Below are 18,131 nucleotides of genomic sequence, written 5' to 3'. Positions count from 1 at the left end.
ATTGTTCGAGGGATGGTAGTAAAGCCTGGACAGTTGAGGCAAAAGTAGAGGGAGAGAGAGATTTCAAGTTGCGGGGTGTGGTGACTGTCTGAGGAGTAGGGAGGATTTCAAGGGGAGGGAAAAAGTAACTAAGTGGTCAAAAGCAAGGAGCGGGGTAACGGAGAGAGCCGAGGTACCCCATGACCTTGTGAATATCAGGTCAAGTTGGGTCCCGGCCCTGTGGGTGGGAGGAGGAGGGAATAGTGTTAAGTCAAAGGTAGCAAAAAGGTTGGTTATTTCAGGTGAGTACAACTTCTCTGGCAGGATGTTGAGGTAGCCCCGGAAAAGGAGTGATGTGTCATTTTCTGGAAAGCAGCTGGGAAGGGCATCCATCTCATCATAGAAATGGCGGAAGGGACCTGGTGGAAGGTAGATTAAACATGGTTAATACAACTGTTCTCCCTCTGTTGCTGGATGACGACATTTCCTTAAGTGAAAATGTTCCTTCACCAAAGCTGAAATGCAGAAGTACTTAGAGGAGAATGATAATGACGAGACAGACCCAGCAATGCTATGCGACGCTTTAAAAGCTGTTATACAAGGACAATATAATTTAGCAAAAAATGAAAGAGGTGAGAAACCAAATTAATAGAATACTACAACAGGAAATAGAGATAAAGGCTAGGTTTTTAAAAATAAAAGATTCCGTAAGCAACAGGCAGGGATTACAGTCAATAAACTACGTGATCCTAATTCCAACCAAATTAAATATGAAATGTTCATCTTCATTCCGAAATTGAAAATATGTTTAGGGATTATTACAAAGATCTTCACACCCAAACATCAACAACAAATCATAAGGATACTAAAACATTTCTAGACTCCCTGGATCTGCCTGTAGGTAAAGTGCAAAATGAACGCATAACGGCAAAGATATCTACAGTTGAAATCCATAAAGCAATAAGAAAATTGAAAACAAACAAGGCTTCCGGTAGAGACGGATTTCCATCTGAGTGGTACAAAAAAATTGAAAAAGAACTGTCACCACCATTACTTAGAGTCTTTAATTGGACAATTACCAAAGAGAACACGCCCCCCTCATGGAAGGAAGAAATAATTACAGTCATTCCCAAACCACTAAAGGATAAAGAATACTGCCACAATTTCAAACAGGCTCCAAACAATGGTAACAGATTTGATAGATGAAGACCAGACTGGCTTTGTCTTAGGCTAGATGCCGAAAAGGCATTCAATAGGGTCAGGAGAGGAAGAATTGAACCCAACAACATCTTTTACCTTAACTACATGGTTTTCCGTTATCAAACAACTAAAAGTGGGAAGGGAACCTGGTCTATCCAAACAGTGGACTGAGATAGGTATAACAGCGATATGCAAGGTTACTTATTCAGATTCTTACAAATGAGGGATTATTATGTAAAAATAATTATGAAACATGCTGATGAGATACATCGTATGGTAAAAGTGATTGTACAATGTTACAATGACGTCATTCCCAGAGCTGTGTCAATTCTGTATTCTTGTTTGATGGAAGCCAAGAATGATTCAACATTATATTTCAAAGCTAAATGGGAAAAATAACTGACCCCGGACAACATGTGGTATGATATGTGGTAAATACACCAGACAACTACACAGTCACATGGATGGAGAGAATTCACTTGGAAAAACAAATTTGTTTCTTTATAACGCCCAAGATTGCTAGCAAACAAACGAACACTCAACAACCTTGCTGGAGACTGTGCAACTCTATGGACCATACACACGGGTTTCGGAGCTGCAGTCAAATTCAATCTTTCTGGGATCATATTCATGTCGTGCTGTGCGAGGTACTAGGATACAAAATCCCCCGAGCTTATCTTGTCCTATACCTGGGACATATATGGAAGGAACTGTGCACAAAGGAGACCTATATTTGATTACGATTCTTCTTGCTGCAGCAATAAAGGCCATCACTAAGAACTGGCTCCAGTCTGTTGCACCTGATTACAGACAATTGCTCAACATTATCGGTGATATTCAATCAATGGAGAGACTCACATTTAGATTAATATATGTAAGGAAGACTCATTTTCTAAAGGCTGGGATAAATGGTTGCTGTACATGTCAAAAAATGAAGAAATGTAAAATATTGGTTAAATGTAATGTGGATTGTCCCCCAACAGGCACTGTTCCCCTTTAATTTCCACACTTTATATCTTTCTCTCCAACTTTCTCTCTCTGTGACTATACTCTTCAAAAAACGAATAAAAGAAAGAAAAAAAAAGAATGAATCTGAAGCTGAAACCAACAGCTTTCTTTAGAGTTTCCAACGATATATATTCACACCCATTTGTAGATGTTTTTATCCAAAATTGATACCTTCTTACACCGTTAACGATAACATCTGTCTTGACACCATGCTCTACCCGTTTACATATACATGACCACCATAGTAATGCTATCATTGTTATCCTTTGGTTTCAGGGGCGAATATCTGGTGTATGAACCCAATAACGAAGTGAAGGCGCAGAAGCGGGAGTGGAAGAAGTACGATTTCCACTACGACAACGTGGCTTGGGCCCTACTCACCCTCTTCACCGTGTCTACCGGAGAGGGGTGGCCGCAGTGAGTCGCACACACACCAAATGCATGCACACACGCAAAAGCACCCTTCCTATATATATATATATTAATGCATACAGTGTATGTACCACAGATGCTAGGCCGCATCTCCCTAAAAAAACGATTGACGGATACATATAAACATACATGCACGCATACGTAATCTTACATACGCCTATGTCACTCACACGCACACCTACACACTGAGTTACACACTGACACACACAGAGAATCCCACGTGCACTTTCTCTAACCGGAATCCTGGTCTCTGCCAAGGGTGCTGAAACATTCAGTGGATGCGACTTATGAGAACCAGGGCCCGAGCCCGGGGTACCGGATGGAGATGTCCATCTTCTACGTGGTGTACTTCGTGGTCTTCCCCTTCTTCTTCGTCAACATCTTCGTGGCTCTCATCATCATCACCTTCCAAGAACAGGGAGACAAGATGATGGAGGACTACAGCCTAGAAAAGAATGAGGTGAGGGAGGGAGGGAGGGAGGGAGGGAGGGAGGGAGGGAGGGAGGGAGGGATGGATGGTTTATAGTTAAATGGATGGATGGATGGATGGATGGATGGATGGATGGATGGATGGATGGATGGATGGATGGATGGATGGATGGATGGATGGATGGATGTTGGATGGGTGGATGGATGAGTGTTTCGGTACAGGGAAGGATGTTGCGAGGATTGATGAAGAGATGGAAGGATGGATGGAGGGATGGATGATTATATAAGTGGATGGAAGAATGGATGGAAGGTTCTGTAGCGGGTTTGACTCGGTTTAATAGTTCACCGGTGACTTGCACTCATCCAAATGCCCTTCCTGGAGGACGGATCCCACTGCGCGGGGATCGGTGGATTACTTCCATTGGAGTAGGAGATGAATGTGGGTGGATGACGGGGGAAGCCATGAATGGAGGAGTGTTTAAATGGAAAGGTGTGTAGCAATGTGATTCTGACTTTGCGGGCGCTACAGTTCTATAGGTGGATGGAAGTATGGATTGTTCGAAAAGTGGATGGAAGGAAGATGGATGCTTCTATAAGTGGATGAATAGATGGATGGTTCTATAAGTTGATTGGAGGATGGATGGATGGTCCTATAAGTAGATAGCTGGATGGATGGATACGACTTGGATATGACTTGAAGGAGTGTCATGACACTATAAGCTTGAACTCTGTGATATTAACACTCCTATTATCTCTGAATCATTTGTTAAATAGCTTACACCAAACGACTAAAAATATTTCAAGTCCATAACTGAAGGTTCATTGTGAAGCTTGACATAACAATACAGTCAGCCATTATCCACGGCTGAAAGGTAGGTTTGTTGCTAGGTGAACTCAGAAATTCTCAGGTCGTTCTCGACATAATTCCCTGCAATTTTTTACTCAGTAACTTTTGTGGTTTAATATGTAACACAAGTACAAGTACAATACTTCAACCAAGTAGTAAAAGTATCGTTTTTAAAAAATACTGAAAAATTACAAAATACCAAAATAATCTACTCAAATCATTTACTTGAGTAAATTTAACGAGTTATTTTTCATCTCTGTATATATTATATTACAGTATATTATATTCTATATCATATTATATGATATAATATCGATATAAAGCTCTGGGAGTCCGCAAACGGCAAAAATCACTTACTCCTCCATGCTGCGGTTCACTCTGACTGACAGCTAATTTTCATGCAATGGGCAGCATCTCATTTGCAGTTAAAGCTACAGACACCAGAAACAGCACATTCTCAAAGGGCCGAAACAGAAGGTTATAGCGTAGGCAAGAATCTTTTTCCTTAAAGCTATTTCCAGCAAACAGCTTCAAAAACACGTTTTCTGGAAGTCATATACTATGTTAACTTGTTGGAAAAACATCATAATATGTCCCCTTTAATCAATGGATGGATGGATGGTTCTACAAGTGATTAGAAGGATTGCTAGATGGATACAACACACAAGACCACAGTAGTATGGAGGTACTGGCTGGAAAAACAACAACATCATGTGCGGTTGACTCTCACTAGACAATAACACAAAATAAGACACATTCTAGTAAAAGTTTAAGCACCTATATGATGGCCCAAAACTCACGAGTTTCCACCCGGTACACTACCCTTCCCCTCCTCTCTCCTTCCCCACGCAGAGAGCCTGTATAGACTTTGCCATCAACGCCAGGCCCCTGACGCGACACATGCCCCAAAACAAGCAAAGCTTCCAGTACCGCATGTGGGAGTTTGTGGTGTCGCCGCCATTTGAGTATACTATCATGGCGATGATCGCGCTCAACACCGTCGTACTCATGATGAAGGTAAGAGAGCTCAGGTCTATGTTGGTATGTTTGCATGAGCTACGTCTCAATCTAAGTCACTCTACCTACGAAGCTCTCTCACAAGCTAGCTAGCGTTTAGTATTGATATGGAGAAGTTGAAATGGTACAATGGTGTGTGTGTGTGTGTGTGTGTGTGTGTGTGTGTGTGTGTGTGTGTGTGTGTGTGTGTGGTGTCCATAGTATGACGGTGCGTCAGTCACCTATGAAGCGGTGCTGGCCAACCTCAACATTGTATTCACTTCTCTATTCTCCATGGAGTGTGTCCTCAAAATCATCGCCTTTGGAGTGTTGGTAAGTGTGTGTGTGCGTCTGTTGGTTGATTTTTGTATTCACAATCAAAACAAAAGCAGCTACAAACTGAAAAATGTAAAGGAACTATAAGGAATATTTATCCTATTGTAAATGTGCTTGTGCTTTACGTGGACATGTGTTCCATTATTAATCATGTAAATTAAGCAAGTTGTTCTTATTATTAATGTATTTATGTTAATATTAATATTGATAATTTACTATTTAAGAGACTTTGTGACCTTGTTCGATTATTATTATCTAGAAAATCAATGTGTGTATGTGTTTGTGTCCATCACTTGTCTATAAGGCACTTGTCTCATGTATTCTACTTCCTGTTCCTCCCTCTCTCTATCTATCTCTCTCTTTCAATCGTTTCTCTGTCCTCTGTGGCTCACACTGTTTTGTTCTACATCCATTTCTCGCTTCTCTCTCTCCGTTGTCCTAATTTCTGTCTTTCTGCTTCTTCCTTGTCATTCCCCCTTATTTGGTTTCTCCCAACTCTCTGCCTCTTCTTCTCTCTATGTGATTCTGTGTGTCTGTGTGTCTGTCTGTGTGTCTGTCTGTGTGTCTGTCTGTGTGTCTCTCTCTCTCTCTCTCTCTCTCTCTCTCTCTCTCTCTCTCTCTCTCTCTCTCTCTATATATATATATATATATATATATATATATATATATATATATATATATATATATTCTTCCTACCACTGCACCCTACTAATTGTCTACCATGTGTCCACAGAATTATTTCAAAGATGCCTGGAACATTTTTGACTGTGTGACAGTAGTTGGCAGCATCACTGACATTCTGGTTACCGAGCTTGGGGTAAGTGTGGCATTTGGTGTGTGTGTGTGTGTGTGTGTGTGTGTGTGTGTGTGTGTGTGTGTGTGTGTGTGTGTGTGTGTGTGTGTGTGTGTGTGTGTGTGTGTGTGTGTGTGTGTGTGTGTGTGTATGTGTGTGTTTGCAAGTGTGTGTATGTGCGTGTGTATGTGCATGTGTATGAGAGCTGGGCTTTAAGCGCACGGTTGTGGGCTTGTACATCTGTCACAAAGGCCTTAGAAAAAAAAAGAAGACAGCAAAAGAGAATGAAGGAAGAGAAGTGTGGGGGGGAGGGAGAAAGAGAGACCCCTGTTTTACATGGTCAGTGAAGCATGAACATCCCCTGAAAGTCTTATATAAATGTCCTAGTTGGTAGCGGGTGGGGCTAGGGATACAGGGGGAGTGCCCAACTATGCCCCAGCTAGCAGCGCATTAAGCAACCAACCGTCATAGCATCCCTCTCAGTAGCCAATCATATGCTCAGGTAGACAGAGCCTTGGGCAGTCGGAGGAGATAGGACTGACGTGTAGGTCTACTGAACAGATCTAACCATTATATCCTGTTGGCTGCTGTATGCGTGTTTTTACACAGTTCAATGTTTTAATGTTTCTGTCTATTTGTCTGAGTGCCTGTATATGAAAGTAAGTATATGCTAGATATGAAACTGAACATGTCCTTGCTGGCTGTACCTATTTTGTGACCCAGTCTAATGTAAAACAATGTATGTATTTATTTTTCAGTAATTGTATTGAAATTATTTCAGTTGTACATGCAAAATTGTACATACCTTGTACCTTGAACCTCGTTGATAATTGCTAGTTTTACTGATATGCCTGAAATCTGTTCAACTAGACCAGGTCTGGAGATACTTTTAACATAAATACCTGAAGAGTATTTAGCTAGTAGAACATTAAGCTGAGTGTAAATACCTGAATGGTATTTAGGTTTATTTACGTAAATTTCACGGCACTACAGCTTGCTTTTAATTAAACATTTATTCTCAAATGTCCTTAGCATTGTATAGTGAGCTAATTGGTATATTAAGATAATTTCTATATTGAGATAATTGATATGCTCAAATAATTGCTATTTGATTGGTTGAAGAACAAAAGCTGAATCAACAATCGTGCAGGGCATTTTTGGATCTTTTTGGTCATGTTTCAAAAGACTAAGAAGAAAAATATATTCTCAGAAACAAATGTTTTATTTTAAGTATTTATTTTCAATATTTATATTTTAAATTTTAAACCCTGCCGCCACCAATTTGATATTTTTTTTCCCCTGCTGTGGATGTACACATCCTAAACATAAACACAATGAAAATTATGTAAACAATGCTGCACACCTGTGGGGTATACTATGAAGCGTGCTGAACATACCCAGGCTTTCACGGGATAACCTGGATGGACAAATACGAAACTCGCAATCAGAGTTAAATGGTACCACGAAGCTCACTTACGAGTCATTTTGTCAAGGCAGGTTTTCCACTTTTGTTTCAATGCGCCTTCCCGTAAAAGGGGCGTTAATCACGTCATTTTACTCACCTTTACAAAATGGATAGATCAAGAGCAGTATATTTCACTCAAGAGGAACAGATAGTCATAATGAACTGCTATGAGAAGTTCAAGAATCAGATAACAGCTAGGGGCAACCCAGTTGCGATCGTGTAAATTCGTAAGTGAAAGGATTCTGCACATTGTCTAAAACATAACTATGCCAAATGCAGAAGTATTCACCTTTAATCCTAATAGAGGGATGAGGATTTCAAAATGCAAAAGCAACATCCAACCTGCCTTATTCTATAATTTAGGGAAATGTATAGCATATGTTTTCAACATGTGCTATACATTTAGCACATGTAGCACATGTAGCGGCGTTGGCGTAGTGGATTAGTACAAGACCCGAATGCCAGCGACCGGGGTGTAAATATCGCCTGTCCATAATCATGCCTTTTACCCCCATCTAGATGTGGTGCCAGCACGGCCTTGAGAACATGGCTTCAAGTTTGAAATCAGCACAAAAATATAATTCCATAACCTTTAGTGAATAAGTAATCCATATGACATACGAATTGGGACTTTTTAAGTTACACATAAAAGCACAACACTTGGGTGACGAACCCTGCACGCAAAAATTCAAGACTGACGCGCCACCTCAAATCTACAACTATCTCACAGAGACACAACAGTAAGCAATGTCTACATAAGGTCCAACAAGGACGATCAAATAGCGAATACCCTCAGAACCTGTATATCGCATAAAGAATATTCTCAGGCGATGCAGAGGGATCGGATCTGTCCCAAAAGACCCTCTGTCTCCGGAGAGACCTGTACGTTAAGGGCTCCGAGGTGCACGGGAACACCCACAAATGGTGACGCCATTGTCAAAGGAGGGGCTAGGAGCCGATGTAACCCGAAAGTCTTAGCTGGTAATCTCCACCCGACCAGGTTTGGTTGGCAGCATAAGTCACCTTGGTGAATCAGCGACGCTAAATGAGAGCGACTTTCATGTCGCAGCTAACCCAGGCTCTGAGCGCGACATATCTCGCTAAGCCACTAATCGAGGTTCGTAGTATACCCCACTGTGCAGCAAGAACCAGGAATGTTGTTGTTGTTGTCTACTATGTTTCTTTTTGTTTCTGTGTGTGCGTCTGTTTTCTTTCTTGTTGTTGTTGCTGTTGTTGTTGTTGTTGTTTTATTTCCTTCCTTCTTTTCTTGTACCGTCCACGCTAAACGTTTTCTCTCTCACGCGCTGGTTGCTCCGACCAAACCAACCACAAAATCCAAAAATGTGCCGCTATAAACCATGCCCCATCTGCAACATCTACGTGTAGATGGTTTGTAATTTTTTTGGAGATCTGTTTTTCTGCTTTTTCTTTTTTTACTGCATCTGTTTGTTGAATTCCCCTCCCCCCTCCCAAAGAGCCACCTTTCCTCATGGCCTGCCAATGTTGTTGGGGACAGTGCATGTATTGCCTACACCTCACCCCCCCCGCACACACACACACACACACACACACACACACACACACACACACACACACACACACACACACACACACACACACACACACACACACACACACACACACACACACAACAAACTACCCTTCATACTTACTTGCACAACTACCTCTTGCATGAGCTCTGCAACCCCTCAAATGTAAAAGGAACCTAAAGATAAATATAATTCCACCCAGCTCTCTGCCAGTCATTGCAACAGAAACCCTCTGCCCTGAGATTAATAAAGTTGCCTGAATCTCAACATCCACATGACATGCACAATTAATCGAAACCCACAGACACGGGGGAAAATACTTGAGCAAATACACACACACACACACACACACACACACACACACACACACACACACACACACACACACACACACACACACACACACACACACACACACACACACAGAGTGTGTGACTGGCAGAGTAACTGGCGGAGACTTGAGAGTTAAACAACTACTTTAATGCATGACTTTACACACAGACTCAATGCAGGATACTGTTCATGGAAGTGCATGTGCCTGCAGGCTGCATGTGCCTGCAGCCTGTATCCTTTTATCCATGGTGTTGCTTCCTCCTGTTTACTGGTCAAAGGTCTAGGTCTTCAACATCTACTTCCGCATTTACTTCTGAAGAACTTGTTTTCTTTTCTCCCCAAAATAGGCTAAGAGTAAATGCAGAGATATTGAATTAAGTAGCAAGGGTTTGAACCCAGTACCTTTCCCCAGTACCTCCCCCTCTGAACATTCTTCCTTACACTGAACAAGGTATTAAGTAAATTAGGTAAATATCCAGCGTGTCCTTTGACCAATAACCTTTTTGTGCATTGTTCTTATAATAATTATTACTGGACATGGATGACAACGCGTCACATGATGATAAAGCCCTCCATGCCTGTTAAAACGCATTGGCCTGATATTTAAATATCTGTATTTTAAATCTGGCCTTGAAACAGTGATTTTAACATCGGCCCCTTTCCTCATACTTTTATGTTACGGTTCAGCAAGGTTACATTATCATAGGATTAAATGCTAGCGTCATTCCTATTAAGCTGTTATCAAAAAACAACAACAAAACAGAAAGATTGTTATTGAAAAAAAGTATTGTAGTTCGCAAGTTGTTGTTTAAAAGTATTTGGTAAAAGGAGAAGTTTAGCAGAATGTAGGTGAATGCACAGATACTTGCATAGGGCCCTACTTACACAAAGGGCCTTATTCACCTGGCGGCCATCTCGGTTCTAAACGCTAGCCTAGGCAGAGTTCCACATTCGGTTCGTGTTCAGAACAAAAAAAAATCAATCTTAGGCGCTCCACTGCAATTGCATCACAGTGACCTGATTGCATTGACACAGCAGAAGGGATTGACGTGACCATGTAGTAATACGGCATGCGAGGAGCAGGGCCCTGCACCTGGATGAACGACCATCCCCTAACCCCGAACCAAGCCCTCCTCCCAGTTGTCTCCCAGCACCGTGGCCTGGCCGGGGCTCCCGACGCCCTCCTCTGTGGGCTGTTTGGTTGTGTGTGTGTTTGGTTCCTTGCTAACTCCTTGGGGGGGGGGGGGGGGGTATGAGATGCCTGTTGGTGCCTTGCTTTCTTCTTCTGTGGTTTGAGGATATGCTTTTGTTTTGCTCATGTTTTGGTTTGATTTGAACCAGTTTGCGTTTGGTTTCGAATGTTTTTCGACCCAGCCCCCCCCCCCGACCCCTCCCCCACCACCTCCTCTTTGATTTGAATTTGCCTGACTTGAAAAGTTAGGGTTGAGAAAAATTGTGCTTGTTCTCTTTGTTCAGCCACTAACTACTCTCTTCTCTTTTCCCACCACCCAACCCCCCCTCCCCCCTACCCTACCCCCCCCCCGCCCAATTGATACGCAACCCTCCTCGTCCTCACTCTTTCCTTCTTTCACTACCTATCCTCTTTTCGTTTTTCTTATCCTTGTCAATTCGGTCACCTTCTTGATGTTTATATCCCTTCTTTTTGTTCTTTGCTCTCTCTCTTCCTCTCCTCCGTCCTTTACTCTGCCTAAATACCTCACCTCTGTCCCCCTTCTGCACCCTCTGTATTTGGGTCTTCCTCGCTCTTGCCCTCGTTGTCTCTTCGTCTCTTTCCCCTCTCTGTTTGTGCGGCCATCTCTGTGCTTCTGTCCCTTTCTCTCTCACTCGGTCTCGCTCTCTCTGTCTGTGTTTCTCCCATGCCCTCTCTCTCTTCGTCTCTCCTTCTCTCTGTCTCTGTGTCTATCTCTGTGCCACTCTCTCGTTCTCTCTCTCTCATTCTCTGTCCGTTTTGTGGCGTCATGGCGGCTGTGCAGAACAACTTCATCAACCTGAGCTTCCTGAGGCTGTTCCGTGCAGCCCGCCTCATCAAGCTGCTGCGGCAGGGAGAGACCATCCGCATCCTGCTCTGGACCTTTGTCCAGTCCTTCAAGGTCCACGCACAACCACATAGACAAACACAAACGCAATCACATACACATACAGATGTCACACACCCCGACACATAAACATGCTCATACACATACACATACACTTACACATGTCACACACACAGACACATATTTATAGTCACATGCACAGAAACAAACCTGATATAATTTGCCTAGTTCACGTTAATGACCTCCCTAAAAAGTCTGATGCTGATTGTGTTGTTTGGTTCCTTCAGGCCTTACCGTACGTCTGCCTGCTCATAGCCATGCTGTTCTTCATCTACGCCATCATAGGGATGCAGGTGAGGTCGCCTCTTGTTTGATCTCAGGATGTCTTACATTTCTGCGTGTCTAGTTCAACACAAACAACGTTTTAATCCTTTCAACGTCTGCCCATAATGTAAATAACTAGGTGGTCTGTGCATTGTGACCCAATAGGTGATTAGTAGTAGTTAACTTGTGGGCACAAATCCTTAAGCGGTCTGTTTCTGTATAAATGACCTTTTGGAGACCTTTTCTATTCTATTCTATAATTTTTTTGTAAAATAGTATTATCATACATATATATTGGAAAAAAATATGTATATGCTATCAGGTGAGCCCAAGGTTATAAGAAACATTCTTACTGTATCAGGAAAATTGTGGATGCACGAAACTTTCTGCTGCTTGGAGCACCTGATGAAGTGTCCCTTTAAAGTGTGGTTCTGGTGGAGGTGTGCATTAACGTGCTTGTTGTGCTGGGCCAGCTCTTTGGGAATATTGGGATTGAAGAAGAAAGTGAAAGTGCCATCAACCAACACAACAACTTCAGGACCTTCTTTCTGGCCCTCATACTCCTCTTCAGGTGTGTGTGCCCTCACATTCCTGTTAAATACATCGGCAGAGAAATGCAATTTGGGTCAAACATGAGAACGCATACCACCATTGTTAGTCCAAATGTCATCATATCTTACTCTCTTTTTTAAAGTTGCTACCTTGTTTTAGCACTTTAACAGCTATTATCGTTTAGGTTTGCTTGGTTAGAATAACAGCTCTTCATTTTACCGTAGTTTATCTTTAATCATAGTTAATCTGAGCGTACTGTATAATCGTAGCTATCTTTTATGATGTGTTTTATAATAAAGAAAATTTCATACATAACATTTCCTGTCTTTGTTTCGCCGTAGGAGCGCGACGGGTGAAGCATGGCATGAGATCATGCTGGCCTGTCTGGGGGGCAAAGCATGTGACCCCCTATCTGAAAACAAGGAATCGGGCTCCTTGTGTGGGAGCCAGTTCGCCTATTTGTATTTTGTCTCCTTCATCTTCTTCTGCTCCTTCCTGGTGAGTGCTTACACATATATGGTGATGATGCTGATGCTGATTATAAAGATGATGATGATGATGATTGACATCATCAATCATTATAATGATGATAGTAATGATGATTTTGTGATTAAGTAGGCACTTTCGCATTAGATTTACATTAGATGCAGGTACACGTTTGGACATGGGAGGGTGTTTTTCTCGATTGGCCACTGTAGCCACCAGTGAGGCTTTTTCACTAGGTCCAACAACTACTTTAGCTCTGCTCTACTTCACAGCAGAGCTAAAGCAGTGCTCTGTGTCTGTGCGTAGATGTTGAACCTGTTTGTGGCCGTCATCATGGACAACTTTGAGTACCTGACCAGAGACTCGTCCATCCTGGGCCCTCATCACCTGGACGAGTACGTCAGGATATGGGCAGAGTACGACCCAGCAGCCTGGTGAGGACACACACACACACATACACACACACACACACACACACACACACACACATACACACACACACACACACACACACACACACACACACGCACACACACACACACACACACACATACACACACACACACACACACACGCACACACACACACGCACACACACACACACACACACACACACACACGCGCACACACACACACACACACACACACACACACACACACACACACACACACACACACACACATACACGCACACACACACACACACACACACGCACACACACAGGCCGGCACGCACACACGCACAGGCATACACACACATAAAAATTAGAAAACAGTTTTAATAGTAAGGCCCTGTCCACACGGATATGATTTTTGTGTAAAAACGCGGAAGTCTTGTACGTTTGGGCCGACCGTCCAGAAGGACACAGAGTTTTCGGTGCCTGCAAACGCACTCTTTAGAAACCAGGTCCCAGGATGAAAAAGAGAAACCCCCCCGATGCGTTTTCATTTTAGGACAAATGAGAACCAAAGATACACAAACGATGACATCATCGCCCCACCCCACCAGGTGGGCAACGTTAGATTTCCGTCTAATTTGATTTGGTTTGAGTTGATTTGTGTTATTTGTGTAGCTCTAAATACAGCCCTTTGGTAAATATGATTACTAACTGTACATTAAAAAGTATTTTCTGCTCAATCAACAAGGTTTAGCCTGTATGGCGCACAGGCTTGATGCGCTTGCTCCGCTTATTCTTCTTTATTTTGGTGGAATTCTGAAGCAGAAACAGCACGACATATAGGCCTGGCATATGTACTTCAGCTTTTCTACAGCTTGATGCGTTTTTGCAATGAGTCCATCACTAATTCCTGCAACGATGCCAAGGAAAACCTGGGGGAAAAGATAGTTTTTGTAGGCGTGGACGGGGCCTAAGACAACCTTTTAACATGCTTATTCACCCCAAACATTTCAACAAAACCTTCTCAGTGGAGCTCTGAGTACAATAGGTGTCTATTATTTCCCGTCATTGTGAACTAAAATGAGCCAAACAACAAACAAACAGTATTTTTTCTGTGACAACTGAACAAAATGGACAGGACGGACGAATAGGACAATGCTCAGAACCAGTTGCCGCGGCGTCAGGACAAATTCTCACCATGACGGCGTGAAAGGTTCAGAGTCGCTTCCCCTTAATCCCCAACCCACTCCTTCACTCCCACCTCGCCATCCCTTCTCCCCATCTCCCCCTCTCTGGAATCGGCATACTAACCAAAAAACTTAATGTGGACACAAGGTCGCCCCAACCCGAGCGCTAAGTTTAACAGTATCTGTATTCCAGCACGGTCTGTTATCCACTTCCTGTCTCGTCCTCGTTCTGTCCTGTTGCCTGTAGCGGACAGGGAGGGAGGGAGGGAGGAAGGGAGGGAGGAAGGGAGGAAGGGAGGGAGCAAGGGGAAGAGTGAGCAAGGAAGGGAGTATGAAAAAAATAAGGAAGGTAGGAAGGCACAAAGGGAACAAGAGAGGAAGGAAGGGGAATGAGGGATGAACAACATACCATGAATCTATAATGTAAATAAATATAATATCTGTCTTTAGTATGTGCACAGGCTGTAACATACATTCACACACTGGGCCCTATCTTGCACCCAGCGAGATTGACTTTCTACGTCGACGCATGTATCCCTGCTAGTTTGCACCCGGCGCAAAGCTGATTGTCCCCCGCAGCAAACTCGCGCCACTAAACTTGCGCCCTGAGAGGCGTTTCGGCAAAAGGCAGAGGTGTGTTCCGGCGCAAATGATACATGGTGCCATCTTACAGACCGATAAAGCAGTTGCGCAACTGACCGAAAAATACCTGGTCTAAGTGCACTTGCGGATAGCGCAGTTGTTGTTGCTATTTTGATGAACCATGGCAGGTCATAAGCAACATAAGCTTACACACCAGTAGGGCTTTGACTTTTGCCCAAAAATCATATTCGAAGTTTGTTTGTTTATTAATATTAATATTCTAATATATTCTAATATTTATTAATAATATTTTGACCATTAAATGCCTTCAGTAAGACCTGGATTGGGTTTCGCGAGGTTTGTTTACCGGCGTTGCTATGGTTACGGTCTCATAGCGTTGCTATGGTTACGATTTACTAGGTTTCTAATAACTCGCTGTCTAATCAATACTTAATCAATTCTCCGACGTCTCTCCCTCTTGGCCTGCCCATAACAGGTTCGAATATTAAGGGCTGTCTAATATTCGTTCGAATTTTGATTTATTTTTTGATATTCAAATTATATTCGAATAACGAAGTTCGGAGTCAAAGCCCTACACACCAGTAGGCTATACACAGCACAAACATGCAAACGATTTGCCTGATTGAAATATTATGATCACGATGTTGATTGTGGAAACTACTTTTTCCAAAGTGGCTGCATGAATGAACACTGTAGTAGTCTATGCCATGCGTTAAGATAATAATAACAATAATAGACTCAAGCAAAATCTCGTTTTAGGGTAAATGATAACGTTGGTTAAATTATTTGGAAAAGAACAGCTGATACAGTGGTAATAAGTTGTACTTTTAAGCATCTGCAAACACCATACAGCAAACACACATTTTCTTGACACAGACATGCGTGTGTGCACCCATCTGTTTAAACCCAAGCAAACTAAACACGTAATGCATAATACAGTCCATGGCAATGTATAATAACGGGGGGAAACATGCATATTATGAACACATGTTGAGAACGATAATGTATACAATACTGGTAACAAACAATGTTTGTTAATGTATTGCCGCATATCATTAAATAGACCCACAGTTGCGGCCACAGGAACGCATATCATATGTGCGTTAAGTTTTCTATGCTGAAATGTACATGACGACTCAGTATTTCTGAAGTTGTAGAAAAAGACGCTATTCCATGTGTGAATTAAGCCATAATACTTGGCCATAAATTGAGCCATTTGAAGTTTGAAATTCATGTGGTCATGCATGTTTCTCATCGGAGACTGCAAACGCCCTGTCAAAATATCAACTCGTCGGGTTAAAATGCGCTCATGGCTCTTAAAGGGGATGGGAGACGGCACTCTCATTGGTTAATTGCATGATACGCCCAAAACACACCTACGGGTATTCAGGCCAAGCCATTTTAGATATGCGTCGGGCGCAAGAGTCATTTATTCGCCGGTATAATAGCAACAGCGCCAGAGATCTGCCCACAAAGCTATATGCGCTCGCCGCTTTGCGCTTCTCACTTGCGTTTCAGACCGTTAAAATAGGGCCCACTGTCTGTTTTTACTGTTCGCCTCGTCTGGAGAACATGCTGATATCGTACCATTTGTCCTCATTAGTTTAACAGCCGTTGTGAGCAACGTTGGCAGTAAGATACTGAAAAGGGCCTATTAGGCAGTTAGCCTTTCAGCATGCAAACGGGCGTTTCTGTAAGTACCACGTGCACACGTCACGGTGCACACGGCATCGTTCCCCAATCACAGTGCACACATCAACGTGCACACATTACCTTGCACACGTCGCCGTGCAAACATCCCCGTGCACATGGGTGAGCTATGAAGAAGAGCATGGCAGGTGCTGGGGCCGAGACAAATAAATAAGGAAAGGGAGAGAGGAAGGAAGTAGGAAAAGAGGGAAGCAAGAAATAAAAGGATATATGAGTAGTAAGTGGTTTTGAAAATGGTGTCCACAATGCTTTGGACTCACACTCACAGGTTGGTTCAAATCTGTGATGTGCATTTTCTGTGTGTGTGTGTGTGTGTGTGTGTGTGTGTGTGTGTGTGTGTGTGTGTGTGTGTGTGTGTGTGTGTGTGTGTGTGTGTGTGTGTGTGTGTGTGTGTGTGTGTGTGTGTGTGTGTGTGTGTGTGCGTCCGCGCATGTGCCAGAGGTGGTAAAGTTACAGTATACAGTATATTTCAATATTCTGTCAATCTTGTCTCTTCTTTTCCTTCCTGTTTTTCTCTTCTAAATGTTTTCTTCTGTGTGTGTCTGTGTGTATGTATGTATGTGTGTGTGTGTGTGTGTGTGTGTGTGTGTGTGTGTGTGTGTGTGTGTGTGTGTGTGTGTGTGTGTGTGTGTGTGTTTGTGTGTGTGTATGTGTGCGTATTTGTTTGTTTGTCTCCTAACCCCCTGTGTATTCTTCTTTCAGCGGGAGGATTCATTATAAGGACATGTACAGTTTATTACGAGTAATCGACCCGCCCCTCGGCTTAGGCAAGAAGTGCCCCCATAGGGTGGCCTGCAAGGTTTGGCTTCCCTTCAAACAAAACCTCTCAACCACACATACTAGCTGCAGCATCCAGGAATGAAAATGAATGCTGCTTTGTACTGTTTATATCTATTTTTCTTTACAATCATTTGGACACTTTCATTTTTTTGTTCTTCCACCCCGCCATTAACAACCTGCCTTCTGTACTGCCAAGAGAATGTGCAGACCCCCCCTCCCCCTCCCCCATCACCCCTCGCCGGTGCTAGTCGGAAGCATGTGAGATTCACCACTTAAAAGAACCAAACCATTAGCATCAACATTTGACTAATTCATCCCCCCCCCCCCCCCCCCCCCACATTGTTTTACCTGTGTTTTGCTTGCCATAGGACTCACAGAAGTCTGAGTCTCTCTGGGGCGCTCCACTGCACCGTTGCATCGTTGCTTTCTGTTTTCGGGGGGGTTGTAGGGCGGGGACAGAAACTGCATTGATTTGCGTGACATAACCCCCCTCCCAACGTGTCCCACCTGGAACAGCTTGGTACCTGTGTACCAGCTCCGCCTCGGTCATATTTCTCACACACACACACGCGCACACACACACACACACACACACACACACACACACACACACACACACACACACACACACACACACACACACACACCACTCTCCCCCAGGCTTAG

At 43.1% G+C, this 18,131-nt stretch overlaps 1 protein-coding gene across 1 annotated transcript in view; it reads left to right on the top strand.

Annotated features, from left to right (window-relative positions):
- Positions 1 to 18,131, top strand: part of LOC132448576 (voltage-dependent P/Q-type calcium channel subunit alpha-1A-like) — a 54,188-nt gene that overhangs the window by 9,302 nt on the left and 26,755 nt on the right. The window contains 11 exon segments of the mRNA XM_060040002.1: positions 2,464 to 2,604; positions 2,878 to 3,079; positions 4,748 to 4,912; positions 5,114 to 5,224; positions 5,961 to 6,044; positions 11,363 to 11,479; positions 11,713 to 11,778; positions 12,223 to 12,320; positions 12,643 to 12,799; positions 13,094 to 13,221; positions 17,388 to 17,484. Of these exon segments, the coding sequence (XP_059895985.1) occupies positions 2,464 to 2,604; positions 2,878 to 3,079; positions 4,748 to 4,912; positions 5,114 to 5,224; positions 5,961 to 6,044; positions 11,363 to 11,479; positions 11,713 to 11,778; positions 12,223 to 12,320; positions 12,643 to 12,799; positions 13,094 to 13,221; positions 17,388 to 17,484 (1,366 nt within the window).

The sequence above is a fragment of the Gadus macrocephalus genome, chromosome 2, assembly GCF_031168955.1.
Source record: "Gadus macrocephalus chromosome 2, ASM3116895v1".
In the NCBI taxonomy this organism is placed as follows: domain Eukaryota; kingdom Metazoa; phylum Chordata; class Actinopteri; order Gadiformes; family Gadidae; genus Gadus; species Gadus macrocephalus.
Note: the sequence above shows the minus strand (reverse complement) of the source record. Positions and strands in the feature narration are given on the sequence as shown.